This window comes from Aspergillus neoniger (assembly GCF_003184625.1).
Source record: "Aspergillus neoniger CBS 115656 unplaced genomic scaffold BO87scaffold_20, whole genome shotgun sequence".
Taxonomy (NCBI): Eukaryota; Fungi; Ascomycota; class Eurotiomycetes; order Eurotiales; family Aspergillaceae; genus Aspergillus; species Aspergillus neoniger.
Window position 1 is genome coordinate 1 of NW_020291148.1, and position 25,510 is coordinate 25,510.

Sequence of the window (25,510 nt, forward strand, 5' to 3'; positions counted from 1 at the left end):
AGATTAATAAAAAAGTATGAGGTATTATTATTATGTAATTTATATATATAAGTTATCTATTTATATATATTACATAATATGATTACCTAATACATCCACATTACCGTATAATACGCAACGGTTAAAAAATCACTAAGAAAAAGGGGGCTAGAATAATTATTACTGTATTAAATACAGACCTTTTGTATTAGGTGGTATTAAAAATGTAATCTATAAATATAACTTAAGAATATATTTAAATACAAATTCAAAACATCTGATTTCATTGACATGGTTTACCTAATACCAATTTCAAAAGGTCAGTATTTAACCTGGACGGTTAAGAATATCCACTCTATTAAGTATATTAGATATATTTATACTAGAAATCTATTAATTATATTTACTTAGCTAGTCTTTTTATTTAATCAGGTAATAGTCTTAGTTATTATAATATTAATAATCTTTAATTTTCTTGATCTTTTATTTATCTTTATTATCTAACTCTAATATTAAAAATAATTCTTTATATTATCTTCTAGTATTCTATAATTCTAATAAGAAAATATAGAATATATTATAAATTTATTTATATTTTTTAGATAGATATAAGTAATATGCCTGGAATCTAATATATTTAAAAATCTAAAAAAGTTCTATAAATTTCAGAGCCAACTTTCTTAACTCTTTAAATTATAGAATTTAGATCAATAATTTTATTAAATTCTTTTTCTTAAAGAAGAATAGTCTTCTATACTTATTATAGTATTTCTTTTATTTTTCTATAATTATTTGCTATATTTTTTATAGTTATTTTCTTATTTTCTTAAGTTTTTTAATCTTATTCTGTACACCTGGGATCTCTTACTATTAAAAATTATTCTTAATTCTGAGATAGAAATCTGGTAAATAATTATATAAAATATTATAATATAATAAATCTATAGTTATATTATTTATATTATTATAAATAAATTAAGCAGTTAGTAATATAACAGGCTAGTTAATATTAAATTAATTAAAATAGTATTAAAGATAATATTTAAGAATCTGGTTTATCTGTTCTATTTGGCTATTGGTTTATAAATAAAATACTATTAAAAATTTTAAGATTATATAGTTATTATAAGCTAAATTTAACTAGAATTTATTAATAAAGATTAATTCTTAGTCAGATATAATATCTGTTAAAAATCTGAAAACTAATTTAATTTATTTATAAAATAGTTTAGCAAGATCTGGAGCAGTTATTATAAATAAAATAATAAAAGAAAAACAGTATTTTAAGAATTAATTAATAATAATAAAAATAATATTAATAGTTTTCCTATATTAGATGACTGGAGATGGTTCTGTAATAAAGTCTATTATTAATTTAATAAAAAAACAAGATAAAATCAGTAATAATTTAAGATTATTATATAATTAATACTTAGAAATAGTATTATCTTAATATATTAAATAAATTCAGATATATTCAGCTATATTATAATATAATTTATTTTAATAAAACTTTCTTTATAGCAGTACTTCTGTTTATATTTTCCTGAAGTATCTTATTAATAAATTATTATAATATAAATAAATAAGTATCTAGTATAATATCTCAGATGAAGAAATATAATAATAATTTTTAAAATATAAATAATCTATAGTTTTAATTATCTAGTACTTCTAGTCTAATTATTTTTATTAAATAATAATTTTTTATTATTATATCTCTGAATCTTTATTCTATAAATATAAGATTATCTCTTGGAACTTAGAATTATATATATTTAAATATAGAACTTCTATAGTATATATCTATAATATTATAAATTAAAAAATAAATCTTTTTTAGAATAAATTCTTTTAAACAGTCCAGTCAGCTGTCTCTATACTAGTTTAATTATTAGAATCTTTTAAGCTTAATATAATACAGATATTAAATCTAGAGTAATCTTATATATCTTAAGATTTAAACTAGAATTTCTTTTTAACTAAATCTTTTATTATCAGGAATAAAATACCCGTGAATTATTCTTAAATCAGTATTAATAATTTCTTTTAAGAAACGGGCTTTACTTAGAACTTAAAAGATATTCTAAAGAATTTATTTATTAGATTTAACTTTTCTTTTTTATATTTAATAATAAAATTATAAGAGATCAGACTTATAAGCTATCAGACTTATTTTTTATTAATTCTAATTTAATATATAAAAAATTACAAGTTAAAATAATCAGATAAGATTTTAATAGTTTAAAAAGTATCTTTAAAATATTATTATTATTATTTAAAGAAATAAATAATAATAAATAATTTTTAATCTAGAATACCATAGTTTAGCTCAGTACTAGAGAATTTATAAGACTAGAAAATAATTAGATAAAATATACTTTTATTATTAAATTAGAATAAAATATTATTTATTCTTTTCTTTAATATATTAGTTTCTAAATGTCAGGATTTCATAGGATTAAAGTATATTAATAAAGATACTTATTAAAAGATAATAATTAAGTAATAAAAGACAAGCTGCTCCTGTAAATTTAGATAGATTTTCTCAGATTTTTAATTATTAATTACTCCATAAAATAGAAAGATAAGAGATAAGATAATTTATAAATAATTTTAAATAAATTAATAGTAGAAGTTACAGAATTCTAGAAAAATCTAGATATCATAGTAACTTTCAAGAATTAATTATAAAATAATATTATTTATTTATTAAGAATTTATAGATACTTTATTAGTATCAAAAATATATTCTAAGAATTTAACTTAGAATTAGTAAAATAAATACTTAAATAGCTTTATATAGAGTTAAGCTTCTTAAAATCTTTCTAATACTTAATAAATATATTTTATATAAGATTTTTTATCAGGTAAGAAAATAAGAATATTATTTAAATATATTATATAAAAATTATTAAAAAGTCCACAAAGTATTATATATATATATAATTTTAAAATATTATAAAAATATTAATTAGCCTGAATAATATAATAGTATATTTAAAGTAACTATATTAAATATAAAATATTATCTTTTATTTATTATTTTTTTAATGCAGATTCAGTAGTAAGTATTCTTAATATTAATTTTTAAAAAGTATTTATTATCCGAGACTTTATTAAGAATCTCTGAAATAAGAGATAAAGAATAATAATTCTTAATAAAAACTTTATTAAGATCTCTGTAATCTATATAAAAATATAAATTATTATTTTTCTTAGATATAAAAAGAATAAGAGCTTCTGCAGAATTTTTTAAAAGTTAAATTTAATCTAATTTTAAGTTTTTTTTAATATATTTTTATAAAATCTTAAGTTCAGCTTCTAATAGAAGATATATAGAATTATAAAAAGATATTTTATTAAATTTAATATTAATAACATGGCCTGCAGGACCATGAGAAAAAAATTATTAAAAAAAATTTATAAAAAATATATCTTAGAATTCTTAGAACTTAATTAAGATTATCTTTAGATTTAAAAATAAATCAGAAAGTCTTTTCTCCAGTAGCTAAATATCTTTAGAAAGTTTAATAATAATATATATTCTTACTAAATTGTAAATTCTAGATTACTTTATTAAATTAAATAATAGAAAGAAGAGAAATAGATAGTATATTAAATGATTATTATTAATTTTATATTAATAAATTAATATAAAGATCTTAAAATATAATTATTAATAATAGAATCAGACTACTCTTTAAGTAAGAATCTTAATTAATTTTTATATAATATTATTTAAAATACAGGTGCTTCCCCGTGAATTAATAATAATAATAAGAATTTTTTATATACTGTAGATAAAAATAATAATTTAATTAATAATTTTAATCTTAGATACGATGATTAGGATATATTAGAAATAGTATATCTTAATAAATTAATATTAATAATATTTATTTCAGCGTAATTATCTAAGTCTATAAATATTTTGAAACTGTTTTAAATATAAATAAAAATATAAAAATAATAAATAGTCCTTATTATAGATAAAGAAGTTAAAATTATAAAATCTATTTTAATTTTTCTATTTTTCTCTTAGAATCTAATAAATATTAGTAGATTTTAGCAGATTAAACCTTCTTACTTTTAATAAAATATTAGTTTATAAAATATTATAATAACTTATTATTTTTTTAATAAAGTTTTTCTTACAGTTTGATGCATCTTCTTTAATTAATCTATTAAAATAATCTTAAAAGTATTTATATAATTTATAAATACTAAATTAATTATTTTTTATTTATATTTCTGTCTATTATTCTATAATTTATAATAATAAATAATAATAATTACTATTTTATCCTGTTCTTCCAGTAAATAAAAAATATATTCTTAAATATAATAATTAAGATTAGATAATAATTTAATAAAATATAATAAAACTTTTTCTTTCTCTGTCTGACAAGAGAAGTATTACTTTAAAATATTAAAATAAATATAAAACTCTCTTAGATCTTAACTATATTACTAATAAGTCTATTTAAGTTAAACTATAGTATTAGATTAAAAGATAATAATATTCTGATTAAGATAAGAATCTAATTCTTGAACTAAGACTATGATTTCTTAAGAAACTATCTTACTTCTAGACTTTTATTATTAATAAAATAATATTATCTTTATTTACATACAGGATCCATATAATTAATAATAATAAGAATCTTATATTTTTCTGAAAAATATTTTTTAAGAGTCTCTTAAAATATATATTCTAAATCAGTAATCTATTCTTAATATTTTTAAAGATTAAAGTTTAAAATAAAATAAAAGATATTTTTAAATTTAATCTCTTTTTTATCTCTTTCTAATTCAGAAGAAAATTAATAATATCTAAAGAAAATCTTGCCCAGGGATTTATTTCTCTAGAAATAAATTATTCTTTTTTATAAATTAATAGCTTATTCTAATTAATAGATATAATTTTCTAATTATTAAAGTTTCTCAGCGGTAGGAACAGTATTTGATAATAATTCTAGATTAATATAATTATTAATTTTTTTTTCTTTATTATCTTTAAGGGGTGGCATCTTTCTTAGATAATTAAAATAAGAAGAATCAGAATACAATAGAATCTACTTATTAGAATAAAAAGTCTGTTAACTAGGTAAGGAATTAATTATTAAATATAATGGAATTATCTTGTAATAATAAAGGTAGCCTATATCTATAAGATAGACTGATTCTTGAGGAATCAGTAGTTTCTTACAAGAGAATTAATATCTTTTAGATATTAACAGAATACAGAACTACTATTAATAACCTTATAACTCTCATGATTACTTTAATATATCATTCTGATGGCTTTGGCTGCGGTCACCGGTTTACCGACCTGTTCTATCACACTCCTGCAGAACTCTTTAAAAATTAAATTTAATTTAATTTCAGATTTTCTTTAATATATTTTTATAAAATCTTAAGTTCAACTTTTAATAGAAAATATATAAAACTATAAAAAATATTTAATTAAATTTAATATTAATAATATAGTCTGCAGGGCCATGAAAAGAAAATTATAAAAAGAATTTATAAAAAATATATTTTAAAATTCTTGAAACTTAATTAAAATTATCTTTAGATTTAAAAATAAATTAAAAGATTTTTTCTCCAGTAATTAAATATTTTTAGAAAACTTGATAATAATATATACTCTTATTAAATTCTAGATTATTTTATTAAATTAGATAATAAAAAAAAGAAAATAAATAATATATTAAATTATTATTATTAATTCTATGCTGATAGATTAATATAGAAATCATAAAGTATAATTATTAATAATAAAATTAAATTATTCTTTAAATAAAAATCTTAGTTAATTTTTATATAATATTATTTAAAAGTACGGGTGCTCCCCTGTAAATTAGTAATAATATGTGATAGGATCTACTTGTCAGGGTAGAAGGCCTGTTGACTAGATAAGGAATTAACCACCAAATATAATAGATTCATCTAGTAATAATAAAGATAGTCTATATCTATAAGATAAACTAATCCTTAAGAAATCAGTAGTCCCCTGCAGAGAGATCAATATTTTATAAATATTAATAAAATATAAAATCACTATTAATAATCTTATAACTTTTAAGATTATTATAATATATTATTTTAATATCTAAGGCTCTAATAGCTAGATTATTCTATCATGAATAATATCTTTCTTTACTGGGGCGAGCCACCTAGCTCAGATATTAAAAATAATTTTATATATTTCTAATTCAGAACAGTAAAAAATCTATAATAAAAAATAAAAATATCAGAAATATACAGCTGGGATAGTATTATATAATAATTCTATATAATATTATCAGTATTATATATATTTATTATTATTAAATAATTTATAAGAGTACAGAGTTTTTATAATATATTAAAATATAAATATAATATTTTTATTATATATTTTTTTTCTTTTCTATAACTTTCTTCTCCTTAATATCTAAGTATATAGTCTTTTTTATTATTTCTTCTTTCTTTTAATTATATTTAATTTTTTATTTTATACTATCTTTAATATTTTATTATCATATATCAGTCTTATTCTTAATTACTTTATAATAATTAAGAAAAAAGAATATTCCAAGCAGGATATTTCTCTTAAAGCTTACTATAACTTCTATATATACTGTTTAAAATATGTAAATTATTACTTTAATTCTAAGAAAAATATTTTATATAATATCAGTTATCTGCTAGATACAAAAATATTTATTTTATATTATTTCTATTCTAAAAAAAGAAAGACTTGTAATTTAATAGGTTTTATATACTTTATATTATATATATATAATTTACTGATATCTATTAAATTTATAATTAATCTTTTAAAAAATATTTATAATCTTATTAAAATCATTGAATAGGCCACTGTTCTCTTAGATAAAGAATATTAAAATAATAATATAAAATAAATTATTTGTGAAGAGGTCTACATTCTTATAAAAGTATTTAATAATATAGAAAATACTTATACTCATAAATTCTTATTAAAGAGTACTAAAACTGTAAAATATATAAATTCTTATTATAACCAAGAAATATAGTCTTCATAGTCTTATTATTAATATTTTATTAGAAATTTACTACTAAGTATATTAAGTTTATTAAAATCTGTTTTATTTTATTAGTTTAATTAATTCTTTATCCTGGCCTCTGTACCTCTCTTAAAAGTTATTATATTTATAAAATATAAATACTGTTATATTTACTACTAGATAATCTTAGATATATAGACTGGATTTCTACTCTACAGAACTTTCTTAATTCTATAAAAATTATAATATATATTTAATATCCAGATATTAATAGTTCAGAGACAGTTTCAGATAATAAGAATAATATTATCAGATTAGTAATAAATCTCTATATTTTTTTTAAGTTAATTTTCCCGGTTAATATCCCTGAGTTATAAAAAGAAGTCTGGTTATTATTATTATTTAGCTTATAAATAAATAATAAATATAACTAGATATATTTAAATATCTCCTGCTACAAAGTAGCAGGATAATTTATATTTATTAATATATTTAATTTATAATAATATAATTAATAAATATTATTAATAGGTTAATGTTCCTATAGCTTATTCTTAAAGAATATAAAATAATTTATTAATAGTTATCTTTTATTTTTTTAATATATTGCGTCTCTTATAAGATTTCTAATATTATTTTATAACTTCGAGTATATTCTCTATATTTTTACTAGAAATTTATTAATTATATTTACTTAGTTATTCTTTTTATTTAATCAAGTAGTAATCTTAGCTATTATAATATTAATAATCTTTGATTTTTTCTATTTTTTATTTATTTTTATTATTTAATTCTAGTATCAGAAACGGTTCTTCATGATCTTAACCAGTATTTTATAATTCTAATAAAGAAATATAAAATATATTATAAATTTATCTATATTTCTCAGGTAGATATAGGCGATATGCTTAGAATCTAATATATTTAAAAATCTAAAAAGATTCTATAAATTTTAAAACTAATTTTCTTAACTCTTTAAGCTGTAAATTCTAGATTAATAACTTTATTAAATCTTTTTTTTAAAGAAGAATAATTTTCTATACTTATTATAATATTTCTTTTATCTTTCTATAATTATTTATTATATTTTTTATAACTGTTCTCTTATTTTATTAAGCTTTTTAATCTTATTCTGTACAGCTGGAATCTCTTACTCTTAAGAATTATTCTTAATTCTGAGATAAAAATCTGATAAATAATTATATAAAATGTTATAAGAAGCTAGGCCTATAATTATATTATTTATATTATTATAAATAAATTAAATAGTTAGTAATATAGCAGGCCAGTTAATATTAAATTAAATAAAATAATATTAAAGATAATATTCTAGAGTCTGGTTTATCTATTTTATTTAATTATTAATTTAAAAATAAAATACTGTTAAAAACTTCAAGATTATATAAATATTTTAAGTTAAATTTAACCAGAATTTACTTATAAAAATTAATTTTTAATTAAATATAATATCTGTTGGGGGTCCAAAGACTAATTAAATTTATTTATAAAATAGTTTAATAAGATCTGGAGCAGTTATCATTAACAGAATAATAAAAAAAATAATATTTTAAAAATTAATTAATAATAATAAGAATAACATCAATAGTTTCTCTATATTAAATAACTAGAGATAGTTCTATAATAAAGTCTATTATTAATTTAATAAAAAAAAAGGATAGAATCAGTAATAATTCAAGACTATTATATAATTAATATTTTAAAACAGTATTACCTTGATATGTTAAATAAATTTAAATATATTATAATACAGTTTATTCTAATAGAACTTTCTTTATAACAGTACTTCTATTTATATTTTTCTGAAATATTTTACTAATAGATTATCATAATATAAATAAATAAGTATTTGGTATAATATCTTTAAGAATAAAATATAATAATAATCTTTAAAATATAAATAATCTGTAATTTTAATTATCCAGTACTTTTAATCTAGTTATCTTTATTAAATAATAGTTTTTTACTATTATATCTTTAAATCTTTATTCTATAAATATAAAATTATCTCTTAAAACTTAGAATTACATGTATCCAAGTACGAAACTTTTATAATATATATTTATAATATTATAAATTAAAAAATAAATCTTTTCTAAGATAAGTTTTTTTAAATAATCTAGTTAATTATCTTTATACCAGCTTAATTATTAAGATTCTTTGAACTTAATATAATGCGGGTATTAAATCCAGAATAATCTTATATATTTTAAGATTTAAACTAAGATTTCTCTTTAATTAAATCTTTTATTATCAAAAATAATATATTTATAAATTGCTTTTGAATCAGGATCAATAATTCTTTTTATAAAATAGATTCTATTTAAAATCTTAAAGATATTCTAGAGAGTCTATTTACTAGATTTAACTTTTTTATTTTATATTTAATAATAAAATTATAAAATATTAGATTTATAAGCTAATAAGCTTGTCTTCTATAAATCCTGGTTTAATATATAAAAAATTATTTATTTCAATAATTAAATAAAATTTTAATTATCTAGAGAATATCTTTGAAATATTATTATTATTATTTAAAAAAATAAAAAATAATAAATAACTTTTAATTTAAAGTACTATGATTTTATTCAGTACCAGAGAACTTATAAGACTAGAAGATAACTAGATAAAATATATTCTTATTATTAAATTAAAATAAAATATTACTTATCTTTTCTTTTAATATATCAGTTTCTAAATATCAGGGTTTTGTAGGATTAAAATATATTAATAAAGATATTTACTAAAAGATAGTAATTAAATAATAAAAAATAAAATATTTATGTATATTTAGATAGAGTTTCCCAGATTTTTAATTATTAACTACTTTATGAAGTAGAGAGATAAGAAATAAAATAATTTATAAATAATCTTAAATAAATTAATAATAGAAATTACAGAATCTTAGAAAGACCTAGATATTATAATAACTTTTAGAAATTAATTATAAAATAATATTATTTATTTATTAAGAATCCATGGATACTCAATCAGTATTAATAATATATTTTAAGAATTTAACTTAGAATTAATAAAATAAATATTTAGATAATTTTATATATAATTAAGCTTCTCACAGTTTTTCTAGTACTTGATAAATATATAAAATTCTTTATTTAATAAAAAGATAAAGATATTATCTAAATATATTATATAAAAGTTATTAAAAAGCCCATAAAGTACTGTATATATATAATTTTAAAATATTATAAAAATTTTAATTAGCCTGAATAGTATAACAGTATATTTAAAATAATTATATTAAATATAAAATATTATCTTCTATTTATTATTTTCTTTAATACAGATTCAATAGTAAATATATCTAATATTAATTTTTAAGAAATATTTACTACCTAAGACTCTATCAAGAATCTCTAAAATAAAAGATAAAAAATAATAATTCTTAATAGAAATCTTATCAAGATTTCTATAGTCTATATAAAGATATAAATTATTATTTTTTTTAATAAAAAGAAAATAAAAGCTCCTGCAGAATTCTTTAAAAATTAAATTAAATTTAGTTTTAAGTTTTTTTTAATATATTTTTATAAAATCTTAAGTTCAGTTTCTGATAGAGAATATATAAAATTATAAGAAAATATTTTATTAAATTTAATATTAATAGTATAGTCTGCAGAGCTATAAAAAAAGTCATTAAAAAAAATTTATAAAAAATATATCTCAGAATTCTTAAAACTTGATTAGGATTATCTCTAAATTTAAAAATAAATCAGAAGATTTTTTCTTTAGTAGTTAAATATTTTCAGAAAACTTGATAATAATATATATCTTTATTAAATTCTAGATTATTTTATTTAATTAGATAATAGAAAGAAAAAAAATAAATAATATATTAAACTATTATTATCAATTCCATGCTAATAAATTAATATAGAAATCTTGAAATATAATTATTAATAACAGGATCAGGCTGTCCTCTAAGTAAGAATCTTAATTAATTTTTATATAATACTATTTAAAAATACAGATACTCCCCTGTAAATTAGTAATAGTAATAAAGATTTTTTATATATTATAAATAAAGATAATAATTTAATTAATAACTTTAATCTTAAATACAGTAACTGGGGTATATTAAAGATTATAAGTCTTAATAAATTAATAGCTGATAATATTTACTTTAATATAATTATATAAATCTATAAAGATTTCAAGATTATTTTAAATATGAATAGAAATATAAAAATAATAAATAGTCTCTACTATAGATAAAAAAGTTAAAATTATAGGATTTATTTTAATTTCTTTACTTTTTTCTCAGAATCTGATAAGTATCAGTAGGTTTTAATAGATTAAATTTTCTTATTTTCAGTAGAATATTAATTTATAAAATATTAAATATTATTATATATAAAGTATTATAATTAATTATTATTTTTTTTAATAAGATTTTCTTTGCGGTTCGATGCATCTTCTTTAATTAATTTATTAAAATAATCTTAAAGATATTTATATAATTTATAACTGCTAGATTAATTATTATTTTATTTATAGTTTTATCTATTACTCTATAATTTGTAGTAATAAATAATAATAACTATTATTTTATTTTATTTTTCTGGTAAATGGAGGACATGCTCTTAAATATAATAATTAAAATTAAATAATAATTTAATAAAATATAATAAAGTTTTTTCTTTCTCTATCTTATAAAAAAATATTACTTTAAAATATTAAGATAAATATAAAACTTTCTTAGATCTTGACCATATTACTGGTAAGTATATTTAAATTAAATTATAATATTTAATTAAAAAATAATAATATTCTAATTTCTTAAGAAATTATCTTACTTTTAGATTTTTATTATTAATAAAATAATATTATCTTTATCTACATGCAGAGTCTATATAATTAATAATAATAAAAATCTTATATTTTTCTGATAAATACTTCTTAGAAATCTTTTAAAATATATATTCTAAATTAATAATTTATTCTTAATACTTTTAAAGATTAAAATTTAAGATAAAGTAGAGAATATCTTTAAATTTAATTTTTTTTATCTCTTTCTAATTTAAACAAGAATTAATAATATTTAGAAAAGATCTTATCTAAAAAATTATTTTTTTAAAAATAAACTATTCTTCTTTACAGACTGGTAGTTTATTTTAATTAATAAATATAATCTTTTAATTATTAGATTTTCTTAGTAGTAGAAACAGTATTCAATAATAATTCAGAATTAATATAATTATTAAATATTTCTTTTTCTTTATTATTTTCAAGGGGTGGCATCTTTCTTAGATAATTAAAATAAAAAAATTAGAATATAATAAAATCTACTTATTAGAATAAAAGGCCTGTTAACTAGATAAGAAATTAACTATTTAATATAATAAATTTATTTAATAATAATAAAAATAGTCTATATCCACAAGATAGACTAATTCTTAAAAAATCAGTAATTTCTTACAGAAAAATCAGTATTTTTTAAATATTAATAAAATATAGAACTACTATTAATAATCTTACAATTCCCAGGACTACTATAATACGTTATCCTGATGCCCAAGGCCCTGACAGCTGGGTTATTCTATCACATTCTATCACAAAATGTAACTATTTAATAGGACAAGATCATATGGTTTCAGATAAGATTCCTAATATTTATTATATAAATTACATCTCAAGTCTACAGCATAACTACTAATATAAGATTTAATAATTATTATTATGATGATGCCACCATAGCAATAATAATTACTGATTTACTCAGAACTGATCACTTTCCACCTATATATTTGAAAGACTCGTATTGTATAAAGTTTAGTCATATAATCTTACCTGGATCATATGACTAATAGCACTGCGCGAATCATCTAACCTGCCGGGTTGCAGCCAGCCGGCTGCTCTGCTTCTAACAAATAGACGAGCAGACAGATACACAAGAATTTATTATAAGAATTGCATTAACGAATATTTGCATAAAAAAGGTCAGTTCAAATAGCTCCACAATACCTTTTATTGTAAGCCTACCACTAAACCATTAGCGCTTATTAATGACTGTTGGAGCACACCTCCGGACATCCTTTTGCCAATATTAAGTAAGATAGATGGTTATATGTAGGGGAAATGATGACTAGGACCTTACTCAGCTGAGTGGGCAACTTGTTTAGGTTGCCAAATTATCAGAATCAGTACGAGCGAAGCAAGCAGTTACAATTGTCTGTTGGTAAACCGTATATAGATTATTATATTATACATATTCATTGCCTGTACTATACCTATGAAAGACAGATGACGACTGATTGTCCGGCTGTTAATCAGAGAACTGTAAGTACATACACCCCACTAGCTATTTATGCAAGGGTCAACGGAGCCACTGCATCACAACTCTCATCGACGGCTAAATAACCCCCCCTCCCAACTCTGTGTACAATACGTTGTCTAAGGAGGTCATGAAGGATGCCCAGTCTGACTTGTCAGGCAACAATGGAATCTGTGGGGCTCAGTGTCAGCTACTGCATATTATTAGGCTGCGATGCAGCAACAGATGATCTGACTTTTGTTAAGTCCATACACAGTACGAAGATAGTCATAGTTTTCAGCCTAACATGCCGGAGAAAGCCTACCAAGTCACAAGAAGTAGCCATTGGTGGGTACACCGCTAAACGGAATTGGTGCCCCTCAATGGATCCCAAACAGACAGCCAACAGCCTTTGCGCTCCACCCCCCCTTTTCTATTTATTACACAGTAATCAGTACTCGACCCCGCTTTCCCATGGCTGTTGTCGTCATGTGGTAGATCATTTACCAAACCCTCTCATCATATGGCTTTCCCATAACATCGTATCATTCGCTGTCAAAGCGCCAGGCCGTTCCTTCTGATTCATATTTGACTTGTAATTGCTCAAGCGCTAGATCACCAGCCTCAACCTCTGATCTTGCTCCCAGCTATCCGGTGTTAGGCGTTTGGGATTAGACGCTGGCACGGTTCCCCTTTACTGCCACGCGCCAACCCCGCATGAACAATGTTGATGTATTTCATTACTGCTACTAGTAGTTCCCATCCGGCACATTGACTCATACGCCTGAGTGCCGGTTCTTACCCGTCAATAGGAACCAGCTCGCTGTTCTACAAGTCTTAATTGATTCTGCTCCTCAAGGAACCCCAAATTTTCGAGTAAACTTGGACACGCAATCCGGAACACCAGGAGAAATAGATTGATTACTCATATTCAGTAACTCTAGCCTACTCGGCCATTGTGAGCCTTATCGCCGAGACCCAACCAATATCCATTTATTGCCACCAGACAAAGAGGCGGCCCTGACAAATCATTTGCACGTGTGTCTGCCAACATTATTGCCAAACATCTGTTCCATTGACTTCCATACCACCATCTCATCAGCGTACAAACGTTCTTTCGCCTTCAAACAGATGACTACCTGAAACTGACCTCAGAAGCAGATTTCGTGTTGTATTTATTCTCAGCTAGTCGTCCCACCACACATTCTGCTCACTTTTCCATTGTGAAGCAATCAAACCATCAGATTGTTTCAGGCGATGACCTCATTCACTGCTGCTTCTTTGACCAGTCGTGGTGATAAGGTCAATATGAGTCGTCTGCCGTCTGTTTCGAGTTTAATGTCCCCCCCAGAGACTAAGCCCCTCGAGAGCTTCAGTCCCACCACAATCTCACCGTATACAATGGCCCAAGATCCGCCGTATAACCATGAAGTGAGGCTTCCTCCCATGCCGAGTGATCACAAGCGAACACAGTCGGAAATGAACTTGCCATCGCCGCCAGTCACTCCCTATACTGGGAATAAGAAACGGCGATCGAATGGACCAGAACCGATTGATAAGGATGCCGTCGTCGGTTCCTCCAGGGACCCTGTTCTCTTTCCCCGCCACGAAGGCCTTACTGATATTGCCACTGATGAGCCGTTGTTTGGGTCCATGCTCCCCCCATCTGCGGAAGCGTTGGTTGACCAGCATATAAATTCTCACATGGCGAGATTTGAAAATAAACTTAACAAGCCGACGCGTGACGAATATCTTCTAGCTCTTTCATGCGTGCCGATTGTATCTGCCCAATTTAACCGGAACCCAGCAGCATGGGCTAGGGAAGAGCGGGAGACCTTAGAACGCCAGCTTTTGATGATGAATCGGTGTCGTCCACGTGCTATGGATGCGAAGCTGAAGAAGATCGCTCCGGCTCCTGCAAAGAGGGCAGTTGCTGCCCAGCCTCGTCTGCAACGGACACCAAGGGTAAAGCGGACGCCAAAGTCCACACCGAAGCAAAGGATCCTCGATACATTTGACTCACCCCCGTCGAGTGCCAAGCCGCCTCGCGCCATAGGCACAAACCGGGATGATACAGATTACAATTCCATCAAGGATTATTGCCCCTCAATAGAGTCCCTAGGAGGCAACGCAAAGGCACTAAAGGCAGATTGGAAAGGCCAAGTGTTAGATCTTAGCCATGATCCGGATCGGCATTTGCTGAGCTCTGCAGAGCTCAACCTTGCTGCTACTTTAAGGCTTTCATGTGCGACCTACCTATGCAGCAAGCGTCGCATTTTCGAAGCCCGCGTGAAGGCCTTGAATGTTGGTAAGGAATTTCGGAAGACCGATGCTCAGCAGGCTTGCAAGATTGATGTCAATAAAGCAAGCAAGCTCTGGACGGCGTATGAGCGGGTTGGTTGGTTCGATCCCGAACATTTTCGACAGTATCGAAGATAATATGCTTGGAACTGTTGAACCCTGTGGATCCCGATGACCTGCCTTCCCCATTGATATACTGGTAATGATGCGTCAGAGACGTGGTCGCATGCCTGTACCATCATTAGTCCAATTGCATTTCTCAACTCACAACTTTCGCGCCCGTCAATTAGCCATCGGATATTGGTACGGTACTTACATTTGTCACTGAGCATAGCTGGATTCTCTGCAACAAGTGGCAAGGCTGCATACGGTGTTATATTGCTCTTTCTTTTCCCCATTTCCCTTTCGCTGCGTTAGGCCATCAAATACGGATGTTATTGATTCGATTCAACACTTGGCGTCTTCAGACAGCTTTCAATTACCCTTATTTTTATTGTCTGGCGTTATTGTTTCTCAAGGGCTGGAACAATTGGCTGCGATAGGTTAGGTTTTGTCTCTCATGTCGTTCTCCCGATCATTATGCCGACGGCTTGCCATGGCGTCTAGTATTCATTAGAGTGGTAGATTGTTTCTCGTTGCTCAATTGACATGTTTCCAACAATAAGTTTACAGTGGGGTAGCATAGTCAGTATTGTAACAGTGACAATTCATGCACTGCTTTGGAGCGCATCAGAATTTTCGGAGCGTCCGAGAAAAAAAATAATGTTCATGACAATGTAACAGTATCCCCCAAGCGGATGTCGGGATGTCAAAGCCCGCCTATTACGCAATCCCGTCGCCTGCTAAGCCTGCGCCACCATCATTCACCCTCACTCTCTATCCATCTTTATATTTACTCTTTCAAAATATCACTTCTTCTACTGCTTCTACAACTGCTGTAGTAATTGCCCAGGACATTTAATGGAGGATTTGAACAACAATGTCCCATCCCGAAGCGACCCGTGCGGAGTCTTTGGACGAGCAAGAACATAGGGGGGGAGCTGACGATAAGAAGTCTAAGAACAGGAGACCAGCAAGTGAGACTTTTGACTCGTTGTGAATGAGCTGGGCCATTCTTTACTAACTCTAGTTTATTACCACAGATACTGCGTTCAGACAGCAGCGCTTGAAAGCCTGGCAGTAAGTTACTTTGACGGTATACTTTGCCCTCGTGCTGACGCATATAGACCAATATTGACCCCAAAGAGCGTACTGCCTCTTTTTTTTGTTATCGGTGTGATATTCGCTCCCATTGGTGGTCTCCTGCTATGGGCCAGTTCACAGGTATGTAATACCTCCCATAGAGTTTCTTCTCAATAACCGACGAGCGATCACCAGGTACAAGAGATTGTCATAGACTATTCTGAATGTGCTGAGAAGGCGCCCACCTCCTATGCAGCCTCTATTTCAGACCAAGTCAAATCTTCGTTCAAATCATCAGGCGATAATTCCATTCCAACGTGGCAAAGATTCAATGAGAGCGGAACTACAGTTTGTCGATTGATGTTTGAGATTCCGGATACCTTGGAGCCGCCTGTGCTTCTATATTATCGCTTAACGAACTTTTATCAGAACCATCGGAGATACGTTAAGTCCATGGACACTGATCAGTTGAAAGGAAAAGCAGTTGACAACAACACCATAAATGGTGGCTCTTGTGACCCCCTCAAACTTGACCCCTCAACTGGCAAAGCGTATTATCCATGCGGCCTTATAGCCAATTCTCAATTTAACGATACCATCCGCAGCCCAAAGCTTATTAACAATGGTGTGACTGCTGAGACCTACAACATGACTAATAAAGGCATTGCTTGGGACAGTGACAAGCAGCTCATCAAGAAGACTCAGTATAACAAATGGCAGGTGGTTCCTCCGCCTAATTGGCACGATCGATACCCTAACGGTTATGTCGACGGTATACCTAATCTTCACGAAGACGAAGAGTTTATGGTATGGATGAGAACTGCTGCGCTGCCGGCTTTCAGTAAGCTATCCCGCAGAAACGACACAACGGCAATGACTGCAGGAATCTATCAATTGGACATTGAAGACCGTAAGCTTCCAGATCCAACTTAACTTCAAGGTCAACGCTAAAACGCGCACAGGCTTCCCTGTCACCGAGTACGGAGGTACTAAATCGATACTCATATCAACACGGACTGTGATGGGCGGGCAAAACCCATTCATGGGTATTGCCTACGTCGTTGTAGGTGGACTATGCATTGTTCTCGGGGCATTATTTACCATTGCACATCTTGTTCGGCCGAGGTAAGGAGATTTGGTGAATTTAACATGTTTCGTCCGTGCCTAGGCTGATTTATTAGGAAACTTGGCGACCACACTTACTTGACCTGGAACAATGAGCAGGAGAGCTCGGCTGTGGCGACCGGGCGGGATGGCAGATTTGGTTCCCATGCTACTTAAGAAGCATACTTTCACTTTCCCCTTCACTTATTGTTCATCGATGTTGGTTCTGCTCATGCTCTTCTTGGTCTACGGACCTAACTTACAGTGTGACTTTTTACTAGGCGTTTGTAGGTGGCGTTCCTAAACAGGATCTGATACCCACAGGTATTTCCCGTGGGCCCATGTTTTATGATAGTTTCGACACATCTGTCTATCTAGGAAAAATAAACCGCACCTGCTAGTCGCTGTGCCCTTCTTGTTGGCGCGATCTGGGAGAGTGTCAATCTTCTCGGCGAAACGCGTGTATCCCTTCTGTGGGACATTTCCCTGGCATGCAGCATTCCTGACACGGGGGATTGTTTGGGATCTTTACAGATTCCACGTAGCGGTTGGCAATGAGGCTTATGATCTTATATCTCTCACCTCGTCTCTTGTCTTCGGTGCAATAGAAAATCTTCACTGCCCTATACACAGTATGACATTGTTACTCAACTTACACGCGCTCTTTACCGTCATTGTTGTTGCCAATCTTTCAACCAGATGCAGCGCACTGCTCTCTGGACGTGACTTTTGCTCCACACCGGCGCCCGATGAGTCACTCCGAGCAGAGCACAGGAGATTGTATGATCTACAGGACCAACGTGGTAGCACCGCTGAGGAAAGCCGGGAGGTGGTGTCTATGATTGAAATCGAGACATGGTTTCATATCGTAAGCAGCAATGAAGCATCCGACACAGTATCAGACGACATGATCACCAGTCAGGTCCGTCACCGTTGATTTGTTGACTTATGCCTGCGCAATATCCTGTTTTGGACTAACAACTCCTAGCTTTCCTATCTTCAGAAGGCATATGAAAGTGCGACTATCAGCTATCGGTTGGAGGGCATTACTCGTCATATAAATGACTCTTGGGCGCGGAATGATGACGAATTGGGGATGAAGAATGCCCTACGAAGGGGCAATTATAGCACTTTAAATGTCTATTTCCAAACAGATCTTCAGGCGTCTTCAGACGACACTTCTCGGGGCTTCTCCTATAACGGCAATCGACGAACAGATGTATCGGATCAATCATCAACAACTGTCCTTGGCTTCTGTACGTTGCCTGACCCGAGCGTGAATTCCAGCAGCCCTCGTTCTAGTTACATCAAGGATGGTTGTAACGTGTTAGCCGATACCATGCCGGGTGGTAGTTTAGCGCAGTACAACCAGGGCGGCACAGCGGTTCATGAGGTTGGCCATTGGAATGGGCTGCTGCACACGTTCGAAGGTGAATCGTGCTCCCCTGATAATGAAGGAGATTACATTGATGACACCCCTGAGCAATCTGAGCCTACGAGCGGATGCCCCGCCGAGAAGGATTCATGCCCAGATCTTCCTGGCCTTGATGCAATCCATAATTTTATGGACTATTCATCCGATGACTGTTATGAGAGTTTTACTCGAGATCAAGCTGAGAGGATGAGGAGCATGTGGTCCGCTATGCGGAAAGGGAAGTGACGGACGCATGCAGGGGTATATATAATTTGCACATATACCAGCCATAGATAGAAAAGAATGGCAGCACGAATATTAATGTCTCATTCCTGGCCCCTCGAGTTCCTTGGGAACTGACGATTACAATTTATAAACATCTCGTACAATTCAAGTATTAAATAGCGATTGATGCAAATTAAAGGCCACTTGTTCGAATGTCACAGCTAGCTGTCATGTAGTATGCGGGATCAGATCATCGCTTGCGCTTTTTCCCACGATCTTCATCATCCAGACCACTTTCCCTGTCCTTTTTCTTTGCCTTCGTTTCGAGTTCGTCCCAGTCTTCGCCACTCTCTTCGTCGGCACTGAAGTCATCGCTAGCCTCGGCACTGGCATCATCGTCGAATTCACTGTCGTCTTCTGAACTCTCGTCGGCCGCCGCCAGCTCTGATTCAGAAAGTTCAAACGCGGACTCCTCGTCTTCGTCTGATCCGCCCTCTGAATCCGACTCTGCGGCCAAGAATGACCAGCCCCCATCAGCGAAGAAACCGTATGGGTCACTTACGACTGTCTTCATGATTGTTGTCCAGTTTAAGTTCAGTGGACCCTCTGTGAATGCGATATCAACAGAATCTAGCCAGTCTTTAACACCCTCTAGCGATTCGACAGGGATTGTATTGATATGAACAGGGGCCCTGTGGAAATCCTTGAAAACAAAAACCAGGTCAAAGTTTTTGAGTCCAAACTGGTGACATTAGCAGCAGTAAAATACCAGTGGTAAAATTCGCACTTACCTGTACCCTCTCTAAATGAGCAATCTCTACCTCATTCAGAGTGATCACCAGGAAGGGCGGCTCTGTCAATTGAACAAGAGCATCTGTTGTGGGTTGGATCAAAACATTAGAGCGGTTTGGTACGCCAGTGAAACCAATTTCTCTGAAAGGGATGTCAACATCCACGCTTTCGTCTTTTCCGGCATCTGCAATCTTTTCGGCGAAAGCCTTGAACTCCCGATCCAGAGCGGCTCTCCGCCGTCTCTCTTCCTGTTCGGCTTCGAACTCCTCTTCATCCCCATAACGATGCTTGCGCCTACGATTGCCGGTTTCATCAAACTGCATTTCGGTTGCCTCCCGGTAGAACTGCACATCTCTAGTCTTCCTTTTCCCTATCATAATAGGTGTTTTCAGATGAACATGTATCAGAACAATCAATTCGTGAGCGCAAGGTTGGAAAAACAAGTGCTTCACGTTGCTGAACAGGACATCTACATGTTCATTTCGAAAAGGTGACATGTAACGAAGACCGTTCTGATGGATCTCAACTTCCCCTGGAACACGTTTACCATCCAGAGGAGGCCGAAGGTATACATCAGGCAGTTTTACAGGACGACGATCTAAACTAGTCAGTCCCCGTGCATTCAGATGGTTGAGTAGCAATACTTACTCCTGATTTCAACCAACTTGTCTTGTTCTACCACATCTTCCATTTCCTTCTTCTCTTGTTCCCGCCGCAGAGCATTCTTTCGAAGTTCTGTGATGTCTTGAGCGATCTGGGCCAGTCGGTCGTTGTCCTTGGACCGGAGTGTCAAATTGCGCAGAAAATGTGCGGAGAGGTCTTCGAAAGGCTGATCATCCTTTCGGCCCACGCCTTGACCCGGTGAAAGGAAATTGATTCGGAGATACGCATACTCTCCCTCGTCACTTTTGCTAGCATTTTTGATCGTGTTAATATGGAAGGGTACTGGCCGACCCATAATTGGCACAATAACCGTGGAAGCCTTCTGATCTACATAAACGGTTAGGTCTTTCACCCTCGTTGGGAGCTGATTGTCCCTCTTGTAAGACTCGAATCTCTTGAACTTTTTCTGTGTGACTCCGTTATCATCGCCAGTCGTACCGGCAAATCTGTCCAGACCTTCCTTGGTCTTTTTGCCAGCCAACTCCTTTTGGTGCTCACGTCGCCGTGCTTCGGCACCTTCATTAATCTGAGTGGGTCTTTCAGCACGAAGCTTCGTTCTCGTAACATTCCTATTGGCAACAGAGCTTGATTTCGCCTCCTTCTTCTCCTTTACTGGTCTCTGTGGCTCTTCTTCATCCCCAAAGTAGAACGATACAGAGTCCATGTCAACACCAGCATCTTTCGTAAAAACCAGAGGCCCGGTTTCTCCGACGCGAACAGTGTCTGTAATGATCATCGAATAAACGGTTCTATTCTTGTCTTTGATGCTCGCGTCTTCAACGTCAGTCAGACCAACTGTGACAGCAAATGTCATTCCGCTCTTCAAAACTTTATCGTTCTTTCCGTTAAGAACCATATTAGCGTCTCGAAGCTCTATTCCTATGCCAGCGCCGACAGTTTTCAGGAAATGAGATTCAAGTTCAGGCTTCTTTGTCCGAACCATATTCATTGCCTTGTTGTATAGGTCCTTAGCCACGGCCCCGTCACGGACGTCTTTCAAAATCGCTTCGCGGACGTTTAGCAGAAAGGCGTAATTTGCCTCCTGAGTTTTCGTCGGGTCCACTAGGTAGGTGCGCGCAATCATCGAACTGTAGGTCTTATAACGAATGCCGAAGCCAGCAATTATTATCCCCGGCTGCAAATTGTTGTTGTCGGATATCGCAGTCAGCTTGAGATCATATTTCCCTCCACTTTGGATCACTGGTCCATATGCCCAATCGATTTGTTGGGGGTCAAATTCTGCTGGCAATTTCGCTAACTTGTTGAAGAATTTTGCGTCGTCTATTTTCGCGTCAATCCGCATTGAAAGAGCTTTGTGGCTCATCTGCTTCTCTTCATCAAGTAGGCGGGACATTTCATCCACAAAGTACTCAGACATCAGACCACTGCATGCCCGCGATGCATTACGTATAGATACCTTGTCGTGTCAGCCAGTCACACCTCCGAAGACATGTAAAACTTACTAATTCATCAGTATCCTTGACAGAGAGAGTAGCTGAAAGAGCGGGCGAAATGTCAACTTCCTCAACTTCATTTGACAAAGTTGCATAAGCCTTCTTCCAATCTTCTGCGAAAGGACCTGCGGTTGTGTCTTTCGGCAATACGCCAACTTTTTTCTTATCATTTCAGGACAGTCAGTTCCATCCAAGATCGCTAACGCTGAGGACAGTAGGACTCACACCAGCATTTTTGATAACGTCAATGCACTTTTCGAAAGATTTCATCTTCTCATCTGGAGTCTTGGATGTCACTAATATCTCAACCGGAATCTTGCCACCTTTCAAGGGTTCAAGGTGCTTGGCTGCAAACAAGATGTGCATGTCAGTAATCGAGGCCATGCTAAATTCACATCTTATGATATAACTCACCTTTCTTCGCGGTAGTCACCACATACACCATCTCCGTCGTAAAAACAAGAAGCGTAGCCGGAAATTCATAGCCAAGGAGCCAGAACTATTTATGATGGCAGGTGAGCCGACAAGAATAGGATTAAGAGGTGATGAAAGACATACGTGCATTGCGTTGTTCTTCTGAAAGCTGTTCGCTTCGTCGGTTTTGCCCATTAGGATTACAATCGACGACACACCACCGAAACTGGCATGACTAGATCGTTTGTCGGCTTTCCATGCATTATAGAAGCTTGATAATCTATTGAAGAAAGTAGATTTGTCTATCACAATCTCTTCGGCCATGATGTGAGTGTATCAATCGGTGCAGCCTGCCAGCTTGGCGTAAACTTCAGCTTGTGCAGAAAGTCCCCGTAGGAACCTTAGAAGGTAGGGTGGGATTTAGTGGAGGTCAGTGAGCGAAGTTTCGTAATGAGAAATTCAATGTACCAGATTTGCGGAAGGTAAAAAAAGAGATATACTGGAGGATATCTTCACTTGAGCAATGGAAGAGAGTAGATTGAGACTCATCGACTAGCTCTTACTTCTGTAGAAGAAACTAAGATAGGGTAGCGCAAACGCGAAACCTCCGAAGGCGCGTTCGCTCAAGTGTTCCTGACAAATCAGCGGTGTTTGAGTTGTTTGCTCAAAAGTACCCTTCCATGCTTAGTACCTCTCCGCCTCAAGGCTAAATATTTCATCTCGGACATTGACTTCTTCAGTATCTCGTGGGCTATTCACTTCTAGCTCCTCATATGAAGCTGGCATTCTATTTAGTCATCAACAATTTTCATCATAGCTATCCTCACCTTACGAGTTAGCCCTCATTCAGTGTATGATGTGCCTCTAGTTGGGACATCTTTCATGGAATCTTGCAGCGCGGGCTGGCAATGTCATTGGAATAAGCGCTATGCTTATATTTGTATATCACTGATAAACTGTCACTTCTAATGCTTTCTCACACGCCTCAGCATGGCCACTACTCAGACATTACCCGCATTTGATCATACCTCGAGCTTGGACTCGGGGAATCCGTCACGCAGAAAATCGCGACAGAATGCAGCTACTGGTGCCTCTGCTGCGGGGGTGCGTGCTCTTAGTGCACAATTGGTTGCATTCTACTTCAGAGCACCTATCAAGGCATTTTTTCGCACCCGAGTTGAGTATGATACTAGACTGTCTCACAAGTATTGTCCCTTCAGTCACTGACAGCCCATGCTCTTGTTCAGTTATATGGTATGCGGTTGCATTGTTCCTTCGCCGGCCTGGTTGCACTGATCTCTGGAGTCCATGTCAACTGATATATATGGCTCTTCCTGTTATTTCGCTAGGCCTTCGCTAGAGCTGTAAATCCTCATTCTGCAAAAACCGGTTGGTCTCTGCACACAACTACTCCGGGGTTACTTGTCCATGCCGTTCGCACATATGGGTGGCGCTTCATCCCTAATCAAGTTATGCCACCTCTCCTAGCGAATGCTGGGTTGGTTTACCTAGTCTCAAATTTGGTTGCCTGGGTTGTCTAACTGTTACAGATAGAATTGGAGCCGTCCTTTACACGTCATATCTACAAGTCCTTGGCGCTTTGTACGAACCGGCGTCCCAAGGCATCAAACGCGTATATCCACCTGCTCCCCCTTCAAACACATTTGCAGCTGGGTTTATAGCGGGTACAATTCAGTCAGTAGTAGCCGCTCCTCTGGATGCGCTTCAGGTCCGTCTCCGAGCGAGTGACTTGCTTGAGGGCCCATACAAGAGCATGTGGCATTATGGCCGCCATAAACTCAATCAAATTGGAGTCCGTGGTATATTCGCAGGGTGGGGTTTATCTTTCACTCGTGACGCTTTTGGTTATGCAGTATTTTTCTCTTTCTTCGAGTTCGTGAAGTCGCAGGCCTACTATTCATTTCTGACCTGGTACTACGGCTCACGGCGGACTCATTACGCGGAACAGTTACAGCACATCCAATCGAGTGACCGCGGCGTACCGCTCATAAGGCCACATTATGCTCTGGAGCCATGTTTCTTGATGGCTGCAGGTGTTGCAGCTTCAGTTGCTCAACAGAGTATACAGCACCCGCTAAGTGCTATCCAAAGTCTCCATGTTGCTCGCCTGGAATACATTGACCATCAAGCGAGTCTTCATCCTTCAAGACGAGAAATGCTACGCCTGTATTACTCTGCATACCAAGAAACCTTGAAGAGATGCAGGAGAAAGGCATCCAGAGCAGGTGGCTGGCGTCGTTGGCTGTTCCGTGGGTTTGCAAGGGACGCCATCCGTCAAGTACCTAGCACTAGTGCAGGCTTGGTGATATTCGAGCTGGTGCGTCGTAAGTACGCTAATATGGCAGACGCTGTATATATCCAGAAAGATGGCTATGACATTCTTTTGACATGATAAATATGCTGGTTTAATCATTGCGCTTCCCCCAGGGGGAAGAAAAAGCCATTGGCCATCGAGAAACGATGTGTAGTGTGTTCGGTATAACCGCTAAGTTGATTTCGGATAGAATGTGTCAAGATGATAAAAGTTCATTGTCGCTCGTGGTCCATGAAAGCTACGTATACATAGTAACGACGAGTAGCAAAGGGGCTACCCGTGCATGATTACCTATCTACTAGAATCAAAACAGGCGAT

At 31.6% G+C, this 25,510-nt stretch overlaps 5 protein-coding genes across 5 annotated transcripts; 4 read left to right on the forward strand and 1 right to left on the reverse strand.

Moving 5' to 3' along the window:
* Positions 1-14,565: 14,565 nt before the first annotated feature.
* On the forward strand, positions 14,566-15,747 carry BO87DRAFT_310926 (SWIRM domain-containing protein; the record flags this gene model as incomplete). The annotated part of the gene is made up of 1 exon (XM_025619520.1): positions 14,566-15,747. One exon carries the CDS (start codon positions 14,566-14,568, stop codon positions 15,745-15,747), a length of 1,182 nt encoding a protein of 393 aa, XP_025478660.1.
* A 716-nt stretch (positions 15,748-16,463) lies between these two features.
* On the forward strand, positions 16,464-18,301 carry BO87DRAFT_83264 (CDC50/LEM3 family protein). The gene is made up of 6 exons (XM_025629608.1): positions 16,464-16,685; positions 16,752-16,788; positions 16,836-16,932; positions 16,987-17,701; positions 17,754-17,916; positions 17,973-18,301. The coding sequence occupies exons 1-6, from the start codon at positions 16,589-16,591 to the stop codon at positions 18,070-18,072; spliced, it is 1,209 nt and encodes a 402-aa protein (XP_025478661.1). The 5' UTR covers positions 16,464-16,588; the 3' UTR covers positions 18,073-18,301.
* On the forward strand, positions 18,200-19,642 carry BO87DRAFT_83384 (zinc metalloprotease). The gene is made up of 2 exons (XM_025629609.1): positions 18,200-18,817; positions 18,884-19,642. The coding sequence occupies exons 1-2, from the start codon at positions 18,530-18,532 to the stop codon at positions 19,553-19,555; spliced, it is 960 nt and encodes a 319-aa protein (XP_025478662.1). The 5' UTR covers positions 18,200-18,529; the 3' UTR covers positions 19,556-19,642.
* Positions 19,620-23,425, reverse strand: spt16 (chromatin-remodeling protein SPT16). Its single transcript, XM_025623528.1, has 7 exons — positions 23,002-23,425; positions 22,858-22,942; positions 22,669-22,790; positions 22,453-22,605; positions 20,975-22,406; positions 20,326-20,924; positions 19,620-20,276 (listed from the first exon to the last, which is right to left on the reverse strand). The coding sequence occupies exons 1-7, from the start codon at positions 23,179-23,181 to the stop codon at positions 19,785-19,787; spliced, it is 3,063 nt and encodes a 1,020-aa protein (XP_025478663.1). The 5' UTR covers positions 23,182-23,425; the 3' UTR covers positions 19,620-19,784.
* A 422-nt stretch (positions 23,426-23,847) lies between these two features.
* Positions 23,848-25,270, forward strand: BO87DRAFT_360734 (putative mitochondrial carrier protein; the record flags this gene model as incomplete). Its single annotated transcript, XM_025621566.1, has 4 exons — positions 23,848-24,038; positions 24,105-24,111; positions 24,207-24,355; positions 24,412-25,270. The coding sequence occupies 4 exons, from the start codon at positions 23,848-23,850 to the stop codon at positions 25,268-25,270; spliced, it is 1,206 nt and encodes a 401-aa protein (XP_025478664.1).
* Between the last annotated feature and the right edge of the window lie 240 nt (positions 25,271-25,510).